Source organism: Pongo pygmaeus, chromosome 10 (genome assembly GCF_028885625.2).
Source record: "Pongo pygmaeus isolate AG05252 chromosome 10, NHGRI_mPonPyg2-v2.0_pri, whole genome shotgun sequence".
NCBI classification, from domain to species: domain Eukaryota; kingdom Metazoa; phylum Chordata; class Mammalia; order Primates; family Hominidae; genus Pongo; species Pongo pygmaeus.
In genome coordinates, this window is record NC_072383.2 from 100,593,393 (window position 1) to 100,607,137 (window position 13,745).

The window sequence follows — 13,745 nt, forward strand, 5'->3', positions numbered from 1 at the left end:
TTGATCTTATTCTAACATGTATTTGTTTTGTTGGCTATTATATAAATTGAGTAAATACATTCCAAAATATTTTCATGATTTTTTCTTTCAAATGAAGGAAACAAAAGAGGTAGAAAATATGGATAAAAATATTAAATAAGAACTGGTCAGTTAATGAAGTATATTCCTGTCCAATGAACCAAAGTTTTACCTAATTTTTAACCAGTATTTTATCCTGAACAGAACCTGACATTTAAGAAAACAAACAAACAAACAAAAAACTGACTTAAAAATGAGGAGGGTGATCCAGATTAGTTTTCAAGGGATTGGGATAAAATGATTTATGGTTTATAATTATATGCTTATTCAATAATTCTTAGTGGTTACACAATCCAAGTAGTAAGTATGTAAAATACAACAAATTGGGCTGAAACTAGTTATCCTAACTAAATTAGCTACAGATGGCACAATTTAAGTTGTTAAGTCTTATTTTCCTTTTTGATAGATTCCTTAGTTAAGCCCTTCTCAAATCCTTTTATGGAGCTCAGCTCATTTTTCTGTGTCTTTACTATCTAGCTCATCTGGTTAATATTACTTACATGAGATAGTCACTTTTTTTGGATAAAATTTTTGAAGTATACCATATATAATAAAAATACACAAATCTTAAAATGTACAATTCAAAGAGAATACACTAAAAAAGAATGGCACCTAAATCAAGAAACAGAGTATTTCCAAGACTCCAAAAGTTGTCTTGCGCTCCCTTCTACTCATACTTCCTTACTCTCTCACAAAAGGTACCCACTATTCTGACTTCAAATGTTATTGCTTACTTCTGCCTATTTTTGAACATCATAAAAATGATGTCCATTTTCATATGTTACGTATTTTCTTGGTCTGACTTCTTTTACTCATCATTAGGTTTTGTGAGATTTACCACCATTTGTTGCATGTTGTTGTAATTGTTTTTTCTTAACGCCTTATACAGTCTTCAATTAATTCAGTACACAACAACATATATATTCATTCTACTCCTGACAGACATTTAGGTTGTTTCCAATTTTTGGTCGTCACCAAGAATGCTGCTGTAAGCCGTCCTGCACATGTCTTTTAGTGAATATAGATACCCACATACGATCACATACACACCCACACACCTGCTAGGTACATACCTAGGCATGGAATTGCTGGATCACAGCTTACAAATACATTCAACTTTAGCAGGTAGTTATCATCAAATAGCTTTCCAAGTTGGCTGCACCTCATATTTCCTTTTCCCCTCTCATATTTAATTACTAGTGGAAAAAGCCAAAACTTTCTCTCATTTTCTGACAAAACAGTCTTAAACAATCATTTATATGAATGGCAATGGGTACAGCTTTTCAAGTGGCCTTATTTTGTAAGGTAGATTTCTCAACTCATCTTTTTTTTTTGCATTTTATTTGCAGTATCTATGTATGGACAAATGTGCCTAAGTTTTAAAATGTGGTAAACACAGTGTACAATAGAATCTCTCTGAACTGACTCTTACAGATTTTTCTTTTTTCCCCCTATAGAAGTGACAAGAATGAGAAAGCTATTTTCTAATATGCCCACATGTGCATTTGTTGTATGTGTATGAAGAGGGAATATAGCTTCTTTGCTTAGCAAACCACTGGTTGTATGTGATGTAAACCCATGCTTATTAATGTAATTACATAATATTACATAAACTGACAAAATATGAATGTGAAAGCTATTTCAATGAAACTAAGTCAATGCCAACTAACTAAAGGTAAGTTTCTAAAAGAAAAAAAACCTCACTCATATTAGGTATGTGTGACAGTTTTAAAAGATTAAATAATAAAAATAAAAATCTAGATGTATTCTCAATTAAGACTGCTTTTCTAAGTGTTATTTTCATTGAAGACACTGTATTTTGGTTGTGGTTCATGCCAAAAAAGTAGTCCGAAGCCAATCAATGGACTCATAACCTAAGAAAAAAAAGCACTGGCCTAATATCAAAAGACTGGCAAATGGTTTTTAATATACATGGGTTGTATATTAAAATAAGGCAGGTAGGCATTCTTTTAAAATGATTTCCTGAGTTTACTGACTTTTTGTTATCTACGAAACTTTTGGTCTAGACCACGTCAGACAACAGGATTTCTACTATAAAAGAAAAAAATTCAAAATTTGAAAATTCAGGTTTTAATATTTCCAAAATTATTACTATTGCAAAGTCAGTTATAACCACAGAAGCACACTTTTCAGGACAGTGGTGCATCACAGAAAGAGAAATGCTTTAAAAGCTCACAGCCGGCCAGGCACTGTGGCTCACGCCTGTAATCCCAGCACTTTGGGAGGCTGAGGCAGGCGGATCACCTGAGGTCAGGAGTTTGAGACCAACCTGACCAATATGGTGAAACCCTGTCTCTACTAAAAACACAAAAATTAGCTGGGCATGGTGGCAGGCGCCTGTAATCCCAGCTACTCGGGAGGCTGAGGCAGGAGAACTGCTTGAATCTGGGAGGTGGAGGTTGCAGTAAGCTGAGATTTCGCCACTGTACTCCAGCCCGGGAAACAGTGAGAGACTCCGTCTCAAAAAAAAAAAAAAAAACCCAAAAAACAAAAAAAACCCCACAGCCTTCATAATACACATAATTAAGCACATGAAAAGATGACAGACCATTTCTCAAAGCATAAAAGTATAGAATAAATGTTATCAGGTTTAATTACCTTGGCCAAAACCTAGGATCTATATTAACATACATATGTACATATTTAAATGTTTGCAAGGGAAATTTAAAAGGAAAAGCTTTTATGGGAAAGTTATGTGCTGACATATTAAGGTGCCAATACAGACCAAATCAAAGGGCACTGGGTAAGTAAAGCATCACTCCTCAAGTGAAATAAAATGACAGTTTTCATCTAATTTGAACGATAATTATAATAAACATCCCCATCCCTCCTAACATTGTGGTCCTAAATAGAACTCTTAGATTTAGCTGTGATGATGGGATAGAGAGCTATCCAGATCTAAGATTATGAATTATGCTTATTTTACTTTTAGTATTTTATTGCTATAATTATTGCTTCATTTCAGGCTGAGTGCTTTTCAGCAGAACATGAAGTATCCCTACCATATGGTATTTAAATGTTATTGTCCCATTAAATTAACAAAAAGGTCCCATAAATTGGGTGTTGGCATACTGGGGATATCCTAGATATTCTCAAAGGTCTTTTAAATGGACAGTTAGTAAAGAAAGATGTTCTGTCTGAGGATTCAACAGGAAATTTCCTGGGTAATATTCTGTTTATTTGTTCATTCTCCATTTTTAACATTTTTGGCAGCTCACTGTTTGCTAGGAAATTCATCGCAGAAGGGAATTTCTACTACCAAATGTTTTTTGACAACACAAAAGAAGGAATGGATGACATTAAATGACACGTCTGTATCCATTTGGCCCTAACTGGTAGAGCAAAAAATATGAACCACAATCTTTCTAAAAGACATGACTGGATCACATGAATCTGTGTATTGATTAATTAAATAAGAAAGAAAAGAACAAATACAGAGATGTAGTTATAAGGATTAGCAGGCACTTTACAATGTCACTGGTACAGGAAAGGGACCCTCAACATTCTTAGACAAGAAACATATTTTCCATTGAGCTTGTGAGAGCAAAACTAGGATTTTCTCTTAGTTCCAATCAATCAATTACTAAGTTAATCAGGTTATAGATGATTCAAAGAAGGGTAAGCCATGGTGTATTTCCTTAGCAAATGAGCACACAATTAGAAAGAAAAGTGAAACATTTTGCAAAAGAATTCAGTGCTAAAATATCTGGTTTTAAGTGAAAAGGAGTTCAGAGGTGGGGAACCATGTAACTGAAAGCCCAAATCTAAAGATTAGATGGATAAATCTTTACAGTGGGTATGGTAGGTTAGAGTTGGTAAATAAACTTTTGTCAGTTTATGGTTGAGACTATGGAGAACTTTGAGAGCTAGGCAAAAGCCTTAAAGGTGGAGACAACAAAATAGCAGGATAGTTGGAAGAATTTTGTAAAGGGTACTTTCAGTATGTGTGTCCAAATAAGATTAGATTAATTCTTTTTTTAATACTTGAGACTACTGAGCAAGTAGTAGTTGTAGCAGTAGTAGTTTTAATGTACTAGCAGTACTAATGATAAAAGATTATTATTAGAAGTTTTACTGACTTCAGAGCAAGAATTAAAAGGGCAAAAATGAGATAATTGTACAGGCTTATTATTTTACTCGTCAATAACTGAAAATAATATGTCAAAATCAGAGTTGATAATAAAGACTGCATGTACTTTGAGGGTGGAGAGAGAAGGAAGGAGGTACCCTGTTTCATACAGAACACTAATACACTATACCACACAAAATTTAATCTATTATACATCTTCATAAAGCTTTGGGGAGAGTAAAAATTTTATCAATTTGTATGCTGTTGCTTCATTTTGATTTCTTGTAATTGTAAACAAATTGAGCAGAAACTACAATTTATTATCACAGAGATAAGAAACTGACGCTGTCTCAGAGGAGAATTATTAACATCTCATTTAACTTATACAGACAGATAAATTTTTGAAGGATGGAAATTGTGAGAAATTTTGTCACATTTAAAAATAAACTTCAAAAATTAAACTCTCAACTGCAAAGAAATACCATATGGTAGTTTTCAAACAGACCATGTGTAATGATTTCATCTTTAAGGAATTCAGAGTAGAAGGGCTTTTTCTTTAACTAACATAAGCCTTAACACAAGCAACAGTAACACTACCCAGGAAATATTAGCATTTCATTTTTTCCAAGAAAAATTTTGATAAACTTTACAACTTAAAATTTGACTATATGCTGAATACTAAAGCTATAAATAAGGGAAAGTACTCCTTTATCATTCATATCAATGGTCTTTCAAAATCTGGAAACTGTTTATGGATATGATTCCCATTTTATAATCCACTTACTGTAACCACATGAGGGCCACATAAAGCAAGCTTAAATTACTGTAGTCACTGATTTGGTGATATATTTTATTAAGTACTTGTTTTGTATTTCATCTACAAGGGCATACAGAAAAGAACAAATACTAGAGAGTGATTTTACCAGTAAATGATCATGTCAAGTTTCAGAAAATGTTTTCATCACTTTACTGACTTCTACTCTATTACAGTCTTTCATTAACACACTATTTCACTGCATTGAATTTAAAAATGTCTGCAAAAGTGATAAACGGGTTTTAGTATAATTTTTGGAGAGTTCTTTTAAAGACAAAGAATCTCTATGTTCCATCAGTGGAGCTAAAGTATTGCCACACTCAACACAAAGTGTCCATTTTATCCCATTCTCAAGGCTCTTGTTAGAACTATGCAATTACTGATCTTGATTCAAAATGTTAGAAAAAATTAGAGTGAGGTTTAGAAGACAAGCAGGGAACTTTTCCTGAATTTTAACTATAACAGTATAATAAATCATGTAAATTATTCTGATTATACTTTGTACCTGGGCATGGTTTATGCACTCCCAGGCGTGGATTACTTCCCAAAGAATGCTTCATTGGCCTACCTTCAGAAGGCTCTCAGTTTCCTTCTTGCTGTTTCCCACAACGACTACTTTTAGGTACACTGCATATTTTGTGATCTCAACTGGGGTGGAGGTGGAGGAAGAACCCTCCATCTTAATTACGGATCTTAAAGACTTGCAAATGTACATAAACAAAGGTAACATGAAAAACACATAGCTTGCATGTGGTACACAGAACAAATTTGATAAAAATCCTTTTTCCTCTTGTAACATTTTTTAAACAACTATATTACTGGCTTAGTGAATAGCTTAGGTAATTTAGTATTCCTTTATACAGTGATTTGGTTACATCTCAATATCTTTTTCTTTATTTTTTCTATGCCACCCTTCTCTCATTCTTTTAAAAAATGATCCCAGTTAGAACATGACAACTACAAATATTTCATGTTTTATAGAGAAAGTGAATGGCACATTATATGCACACCTATATTTTATTAAACTAAAAATTCCCTGGTTTCTAGAAGTCAGTTTTCTTTCACCATAAACTTTTATCTAGTATTTTAAAACATTATTGAGGGATGAGGAGGAGGGATGGGATTTACTACTGATATCCTTTGTAGTTACAGTGAGTACTGGGTCTTGTATTTCTTTTGTATCCCCCAAAGTACTAAATATTGGGTATACTAAATGTGTTTAATAAATACTTGTTGATCTGACTTGTTCTTACAGAATGGTACTGTTTCTAATATACAAGAACATCTGTTATTTGGCAATGACTGGGAATGAGATGTTCTGTATTAGTGAGTTTTAAAAAATAATAAGCTTAACCCACTAAATACTTAAATGACACTTTTACCTTCTTTTGGAGGAGGAGATAATAATTTTTTCTAAACGAATATGTACTTCTTTACCTCTCAAATACTGTAATAATTTTAGCCTTCTTTCAATGACACTAGGTCATAACTATGAACGTATTTATATTTTTCTGTGCATATGCATATACAAACACACACATAAAGCATCACTATTTTTATCAACCTGTGTATGTATGTGTGCATATATATTTTTATATATACATGTATATGCATGTGAGTGCATCTGCATATGGAAGACATGATGAGGGATCATAAGGAAAATGGTGTAGAATATGAGGCTGAATGACTAGCAACCCCATGCTTTACTTGGGAATTTCTTTATTAAACACATCTATCAGACGCTTGCTTTTTGTTTCAGTAATGGCACCTTTTTCATAAAGATACATATTTCTTCATCAAGATATATACTTTTCATACTTTCCATAAAGTGTATATATATACTTTTCATACAGAAAATATTGCAAGAATATTATCTTATTTTTTCAACTTGACATCCTATGATTTATCTTGCTATGTTATTCCTATTTTGATTACCTGTATTTCCCTATTTCTCTTATGAGATTTAATTTCACTGTATTACTACTAACATGAGCTTTTATCCTAAAACGGTAGATCTGCTCAGGGCTATGACACTGTAGAACTCCAGATGGCACTATTTACATTATACTCTACACAACTCATAAATCCCTACAACTGTGCAACTTGACTGCCTTGCCTCTGCCTTACATTTTCATGTTATCTTATTTTTCTGATATCCAGTCTTATTCATTGTAAAGAAGAGCAAAGACTACCTATGTCTTCATATGTAGTTGTATCTGAGCTTATACACAATGCATTATTATTCTCTTTGTTTTCCTTTTATAGACTATATTATAAAATTAAGGGATGATAATAATTTTCTGTACTTAAATTGAGTTTCATTTAAAAAGGTGTGGTAGGCATTATAAAATGTTTGTTAGAAAGGCAGCGTTGGAACTGATAAAGACCGACTTTAATGAGAACCCGATTTTCTTATAAACTTGCACAGATCACAGAATAGTAAAACTAGATGGAGTTTTAGATAAAATGTAATCTATCATCTTCCATAATAACATTTTGTATTATCAGAGGTACCTTTGTTCACAGTACGACTTTTTATTCTGTTTGATTCAGAATTTGGCAATTTTCAATACAACACATACATTTGATGAACCTATTCAGGTGACAGATTGTTTTAAAATAGTGTTCCTAGGGCAAAATTCTGCTAGCTGATTATAATATAGTGTCTTTCTTGGAAATGTCAAAGTCAGACATCAGAAAATATGCATAGATCAAAATATTGAGGTTAAATTTTTTTTAAGTAAGCACTGGGTCTGCTCTTTACAGAATACATATTGTAGAACTGCTCATATGAGATACTCTCTTGTTACATGTGATAATGTAAGAACATATATGTGATATTGTAAGAATCTTACATTATCACATATGTCCTCTCAGAATTCCTTCTTTCCTTGCTATGAGAGTGCATGATACTATCTACTCTTTCTCATTTTAAACTTGTTTTTATACATGTTCTGTTTTTAAAACAATCTTACCTATATTGCTTAGGTTTTGGCCTAAGAGGTTTGGCTTTAATAACCAATCAGAGTTGTTTATTTTTGGTTGGTGAACTAAGCTGTAAATTCTAAAAATACTCCTAGTTTGATGTTGTGCATCAACCCGAAAATCTCAGTGGTTTACAGAAATAAGCATAAATTTCTTGCACATGGGTCTATGGGAAGCTCTGTTTCCATAATGCCATATGGGTCCATATCTGCTCCATGTGTTTCTCATTCTGGGATCAGTAGCTATCTAGGACATGCTCATCTTATAGCAAATGACAGAGCACAGGAGGTCAAGTCAAGCCAGGCAAAACATTTGAAGCTTCTGCTGTGTCACACCTGTTAATGCTACATTGGCCTAAACAATTCACAAAGCTAGGGCTAATTAGATGGGAAAATCTCCTTTCATGGGAAGGTGAAAGGAAAGCAAATATTTGTTGAACAATAATATCAACAACCAGTCTGGCAAAATGAGAAACTTAGAGGCAATGCAGTGAGGTTTTTAAAACATTATATTTATTTAAATTAAAAGACTTACTCTTTAGTTATTCCTTTCCTACTTTTCAGAGTAATAATGTCCTTTCTTTTATAAAATGATAGTGGTAGAAGGCAGTAAACTTAAAAGTCTTATATTCGACAAAATAAAAAGTTAGCAACCCTATGTCAGTCCCCTAAATTTTTAGAGAATTTTGCTAGTTTACAAAAAAAATCTCAGAGTCATAAGAAAACAAACAAACAAAAACATAGACTACTGAGTGTGATCCTAGGTCTCCTTTGGCTTTCGTTCACTATTCAGAGGCCATTCCTTGGCTTGCAAAGACACTCATTTTTCCCCTTTGCAGGTTTCATTATTCCAAATGCTTGTGATTAGGCCAATCTATGTTTTAAAGAGCTGAAATGCCATTATTTATTTCCAGTGACCGAATTTTTACCTTAAAACGATTCCATTTACTCTTCAGGTCACTATACAAACTTGGTTTTGTAGTACCTGGGGCCCTAGAATCTTAATGTCATGTAAATATTTCATATCTCTGACATGAAAATTTTAACAGACAGTACATAAAGAATAATGGCCTATGACTCTATCACTTTAAAAAGATGAGCTATATTAAGAAGATTAAAAATTTAAAAAGTAGCTAGCAGCTTTACTTCTAATGTGAAGTCATACATATTTAATAGTTTTATATGTACATAAGTACTAATAAATACTAAGGATTTTGGCATAGTTTTATGAAACATTATGCAAAACAGCAGAGCAGCAGTTTTTCTCTTCCTCACAGTATTGTTAAAGCAAATGAAGTGACTAACACCCTTCCAATGACTGATGCACTCATTTCACTCCTGACTCCTCAGCTTATTTCCACCTGCTATTCTTCCTTTTCATCTTGTTCTTTATTTGTGATATTCTCCAGCTTTACGCACTATTAAAATGTTATAGCTACCTCATCCGTTCTAAATTAGGGGGTGAGGTAGAAGAACATAATAGTTAAATGTATTGTATCTAAAGAAAACCTTATGCAGAAACCTCTGAATTTATCAAAACACTAAATTTTCCATCTATCTTATGTAGCAGATGAGAGTCATAGTTCATATTACACACAAACTTATCATACAGCATCTGTAAAGTAACTTGACAACTGCATTTTACTCCTACTCATCTTGTCCAATATTGAAGAATTTGATCCAATATGTTTGTGTTTTTTTTTTTTGAGATGGAGTGTTGCTCTGTCACCCAGGCTGGAGTGCAGTGGCACAATCTTGGCTCACTGTAACCTCAGCCGCCCAGGTTCAAGTGATTCCCTTGCCTCAGCCCCCCGAGTAGCTGGAATCACAAGTGCGCACTACCGTGCCTGGCTAATTTTTTATGTTTAGTAGAAATGGAGTTTCGCCATGTTGGTCAGGCTGGTCGTTAACTCCTGACCTCAGGTGATCTGCCCACCTTGGCCTCCCAAAGAGCTGAGATTATAGGCGTGTGGCACTGTGCCCAGCCCAATATAGATTTGGATTTCATAAATGTGAAAATCTGAAATAAGAGATAAAAGACACCCATGGGAGGCAAGGGAAGTTTTCATTAATGGTGATGAGGACTATCTCACTGGTTTTGAAACTCATGTTTGTGCCATACCTACAGTTCAAATAAGGTATGCTTCTTTTACAACACTCTGTAGAATTTATGTAAAAGTCACATTTTTTTCTCATTTTAAAAATGTAATTCTCATTAAAATGACAATTTAAAAATGTGGTTATAACGTAAGCAACATACCTGCAGGTGTGATCGTCACTCACACTTGCAATTTCTTGGCCTTCTTTGGGATCAAACACCAAACCATTAATGAAATCGGTATGGCCCTCTAAAACCTGACAGAAAGAGAAACAGAAAGCTTAGTAAGAAAACAGAAAAATAACCTACAATATTCCTACATAATATTTTTGCTTCACTGCCTTAAAAGCTTTCACTGCCTGTTTTTCTATAAATATTTCTTAAGCAATCTATTTTTAAAGCATGATTTATACACCCACTTTTCTAGAAGGTTTATCTTGGAAAAAAATTGATCATTCAACACACTATTAGCTTAGTCTTTCTTTTCTAGTATGCATTTCTTACAAAAACACAAACATACACATTTTTATTGTACCTGTCCTCATATCACCTCCTTTCTCACTTATTATATAAAGCCTAAATAAAAATTAGAGCTAGAAAACTTTTTAGGGGTACTGAGGTAGGGTACCTCTAGGCTTTTTACCTTATATCTGCTGTTCTGCATACTCACTACTACTTAACAAACACACACAGGATGGACTTCACCATCTAATGCCTTCATTTACATGCTCAATGTGACTGCCAGCAGTGAAGACAGCTAGTTGTTATAAGCCCATAGTCATCACCAACACAAAAAATCTTCTCGACACAGAAGCAACAAATAAGTTGCACAGTGGAGGACTGTGTGAGCAGATAAGGTTCAATCTGTCTAAATCTTCATAGTTGAAATCCTAAATAGGCCTGTCAGATAATTACTTTAATGGTTATCATTCTTTCTACCCTTCCTTCTTTCCAAAAACTCAAATTTGATCTCAGTTCTGAGGTTATTAAAGCAGTTCTATATAGTACTGCTCACTATGTAGAAATGTAATATTAAAAAACAAAACAAAACAAAAAGATTTGGGTCAAACATTCCTGAGCAACTTTAACAAACCTAGGTCCTCCAAATCATTCTCCAAAGCTTCTGTCACAGTCTACAAGACAAACTAAATTAACAGTAAATGTTTAATGTGTATTATAACTAGCATATTAACTTTGGATAGGTCAAAATTTTATGTGCCATTTATATACTTGGTTATTTCTGGTACAGCCTTAAATTAACCAATCCATACAGTACATTAAGCCCATTGTAAATAGCTTACAGCATAATTTTTACTATTTTCTAAATGATTGGAAAGGTTTATAATTTATCTTTGTTTTATAACAACATTCATATTTTGGCTTATTAGAAAGCCAAGAAGGCAATACCATTCTTAAAAGAAAACATGATGCAATTTCGACCCAATCTGAGGGTTATTATTATAGTAACAGAAAACACACATATGGCGTTTACTATGTATCAACATTATTCTAAGCGTTTTACATGAATTTGCTCCGTCAATGCTCATAATCCTATAAGGCAGCTGCTATGATTACCCACATTTTACAGGTAAGGATATTAGCACAAAGAGATTAGGTTACTTAACCAAGGTCACACCACGACTAAGTAATAATACTGGGGTTTAAATGCAAGGAATCTGGCTTCTGTGTCTGTGCTCTTAACCACTTTGGAATCCTGCCTGTGCTATGCTGTACTGATCATTTGTTCCCATGAAGTTCAACTCTTACTCTATGAATGGTCATGTCTATTGTACTCCTACTATATCCAACTGTAAATTTCTAATTCTTTCTTATTTGTTGTTCTACCTAATATTTCAATTTAATAAGAGAGATTTATAATCTGCAGTCATTAAGAACTTAGTTCTTAATAATATAGTAAGCTAGTTATTATAACCTATAGTAGAGTAAATGAGACCCTAAATTATACGCTTTAATGATGACCATAAAAAGCCATTTTAAATTGGAATAAATCCAATTAAAAAAGCCAAAAACAAACACGTTTTAAAATAAACTCTAAAGATTTATATGGTTGTCAACATACCTTATATTCATTTTTATCTTGAAGATCTGAAGTAAATAATCTAATTTTCATATCAGCAGCTGAGGTACAAAATCTGGAAGCAAAAAAACAAAAATATACCAATTTTCAGCCTTTGTAAGTGAAAGGTCTCCCCCTCCCTCCCACCCTTCCCTCCAGGTCACTGAAGCTTTTATCATAACTCATAATCATGCTTTTTATGGAGGGGGAAAGAAGAATGTTGTGGCTCTACTGTAAAAAGTATTATACAGCCATCACAGAAAGTAGGAGTCATTTTATTTTGAGAACATACAAAAGGTTAGTCTATTCTGGATGTGCTTCTTCAATAATAAAAGTGTAGAATTTTACACTAAATCAGCACTTGAATTTAATTTTAAACGTTTTCTTAAAAGCATAAAAGGATGGATTTTAAAAAGTATCTTCATTTTAGCCAGGTCAACAAGAGATATTAAAAATATTGTTATACATCTACCTTAGTCTTTGCCCTCTTCTGTTATCCATAATCCTTAGTTTTTTCTATTCCTCCAAATAAATCAGATGAAGTAAGATACTATTTTTATAACTATAAAAGCTGATATATTTATACCTACTAAAGGCTAGAGTATTATTTATACTTTAAACATTTAAAACATGTTTTTCAGTAGTTAATCAATGGATTATTAAATTAAAAAACAAAACCTAAGCAGCAAACACTCCTTTTTTTTTCCTTTGAGACAAACTTGCTCTGTCGCCCAGGCTGGAGTGCAGTGGTATGATTTCATACCACTGCAGCCTCCACCTCCCAGGTTCAAACGATTCTCCTACCTCAGCCTCCCAAGTAGCTGGGATTACAGGCGCCCACCACCACACATGGCTAATTTTTGTATTTTTAGTAGAGACAGGGTTTCACCATGTTGGCCAGGCTGGTCTCAAACTCCTGACCTCAGGTGATCCGCCCACCTTGGCCTCCCAAAGTGCTGGGATTACAGGCATGAGCCACTGCGCCTGGCCAACAACTACTTTTTAAACTAGTTTATCTTTAATCCTAAATTTTCTAGATTCTCAGGATGTGAGACAATGGCTGAGAAAAAAATATAAATTATATTTATATACTGAAAAACAAAGTTTATTTTCAATTCTTTGGTAAAAAGAGTATCATACACAGATCTAAATTTACTCTTTAGTTTTACAGTGAGCCATTTTTTCTCAACTAAAGGCTCTTAATCCACAGACCCTGATGTGTTGGTAGACCTTTGCTACTACACCCCTTTCCAGTAATTTGTCAAGAGTTGTTAGAGAAAACAGATCAAAGCCACCAGGGAATGATTCTTTGTCCAAGGTCTTCTCAGAGGCAAAATTAAAGTTGTAGTGGAATAAAGCATGTCTTCTTTCAAGAAATGTCTACTCAGGTTCTTTGCCCATTTTAAAATACAACTGTTTTCTTGTGATTGAGTAATTTGAGTTCCTTACATATTGTTGATATTAGCCCCTTATCAAGATGTATGATTTGCAAATATTTTCTCACAATCTGTAGGTTGCATCTTCACTCTGTTATTTCCTTTGCTGTGCAGCTCTTTAGTTTAATACAATTCCACTTGTCTAGTTTTGCTTTTGTTTCCTGTGCT

At 33.5% G+C, this 13,745-nt stretch overlaps 1 protein-coding gene across 1 annotated transcript in view; it reads right to left on the reverse strand.

The window, feature by feature from the left end:
- Window positions 1-13,745, reverse strand: part of NUP37 (nucleoporin 37) — a 44,789-nt gene that overhangs the window by 13,550 nt on the left and 17,494 nt on the right. Inside the window, exons 4-5 of the mRNA XM_054445683.2 lie at window positions 12,145-12,217; window positions 10,227-10,321 (exon numbers count right to left, since the gene is read on the reverse strand). Coding sequence (XP_054301658.1) covers window positions 10,227-10,321; window positions 12,145-12,217 — 168 coding nt within the window. The remainder of the gene's footprint in view (window positions 1-10,226; window positions 10,322-12,144; window positions 12,218-13,745) is intronic.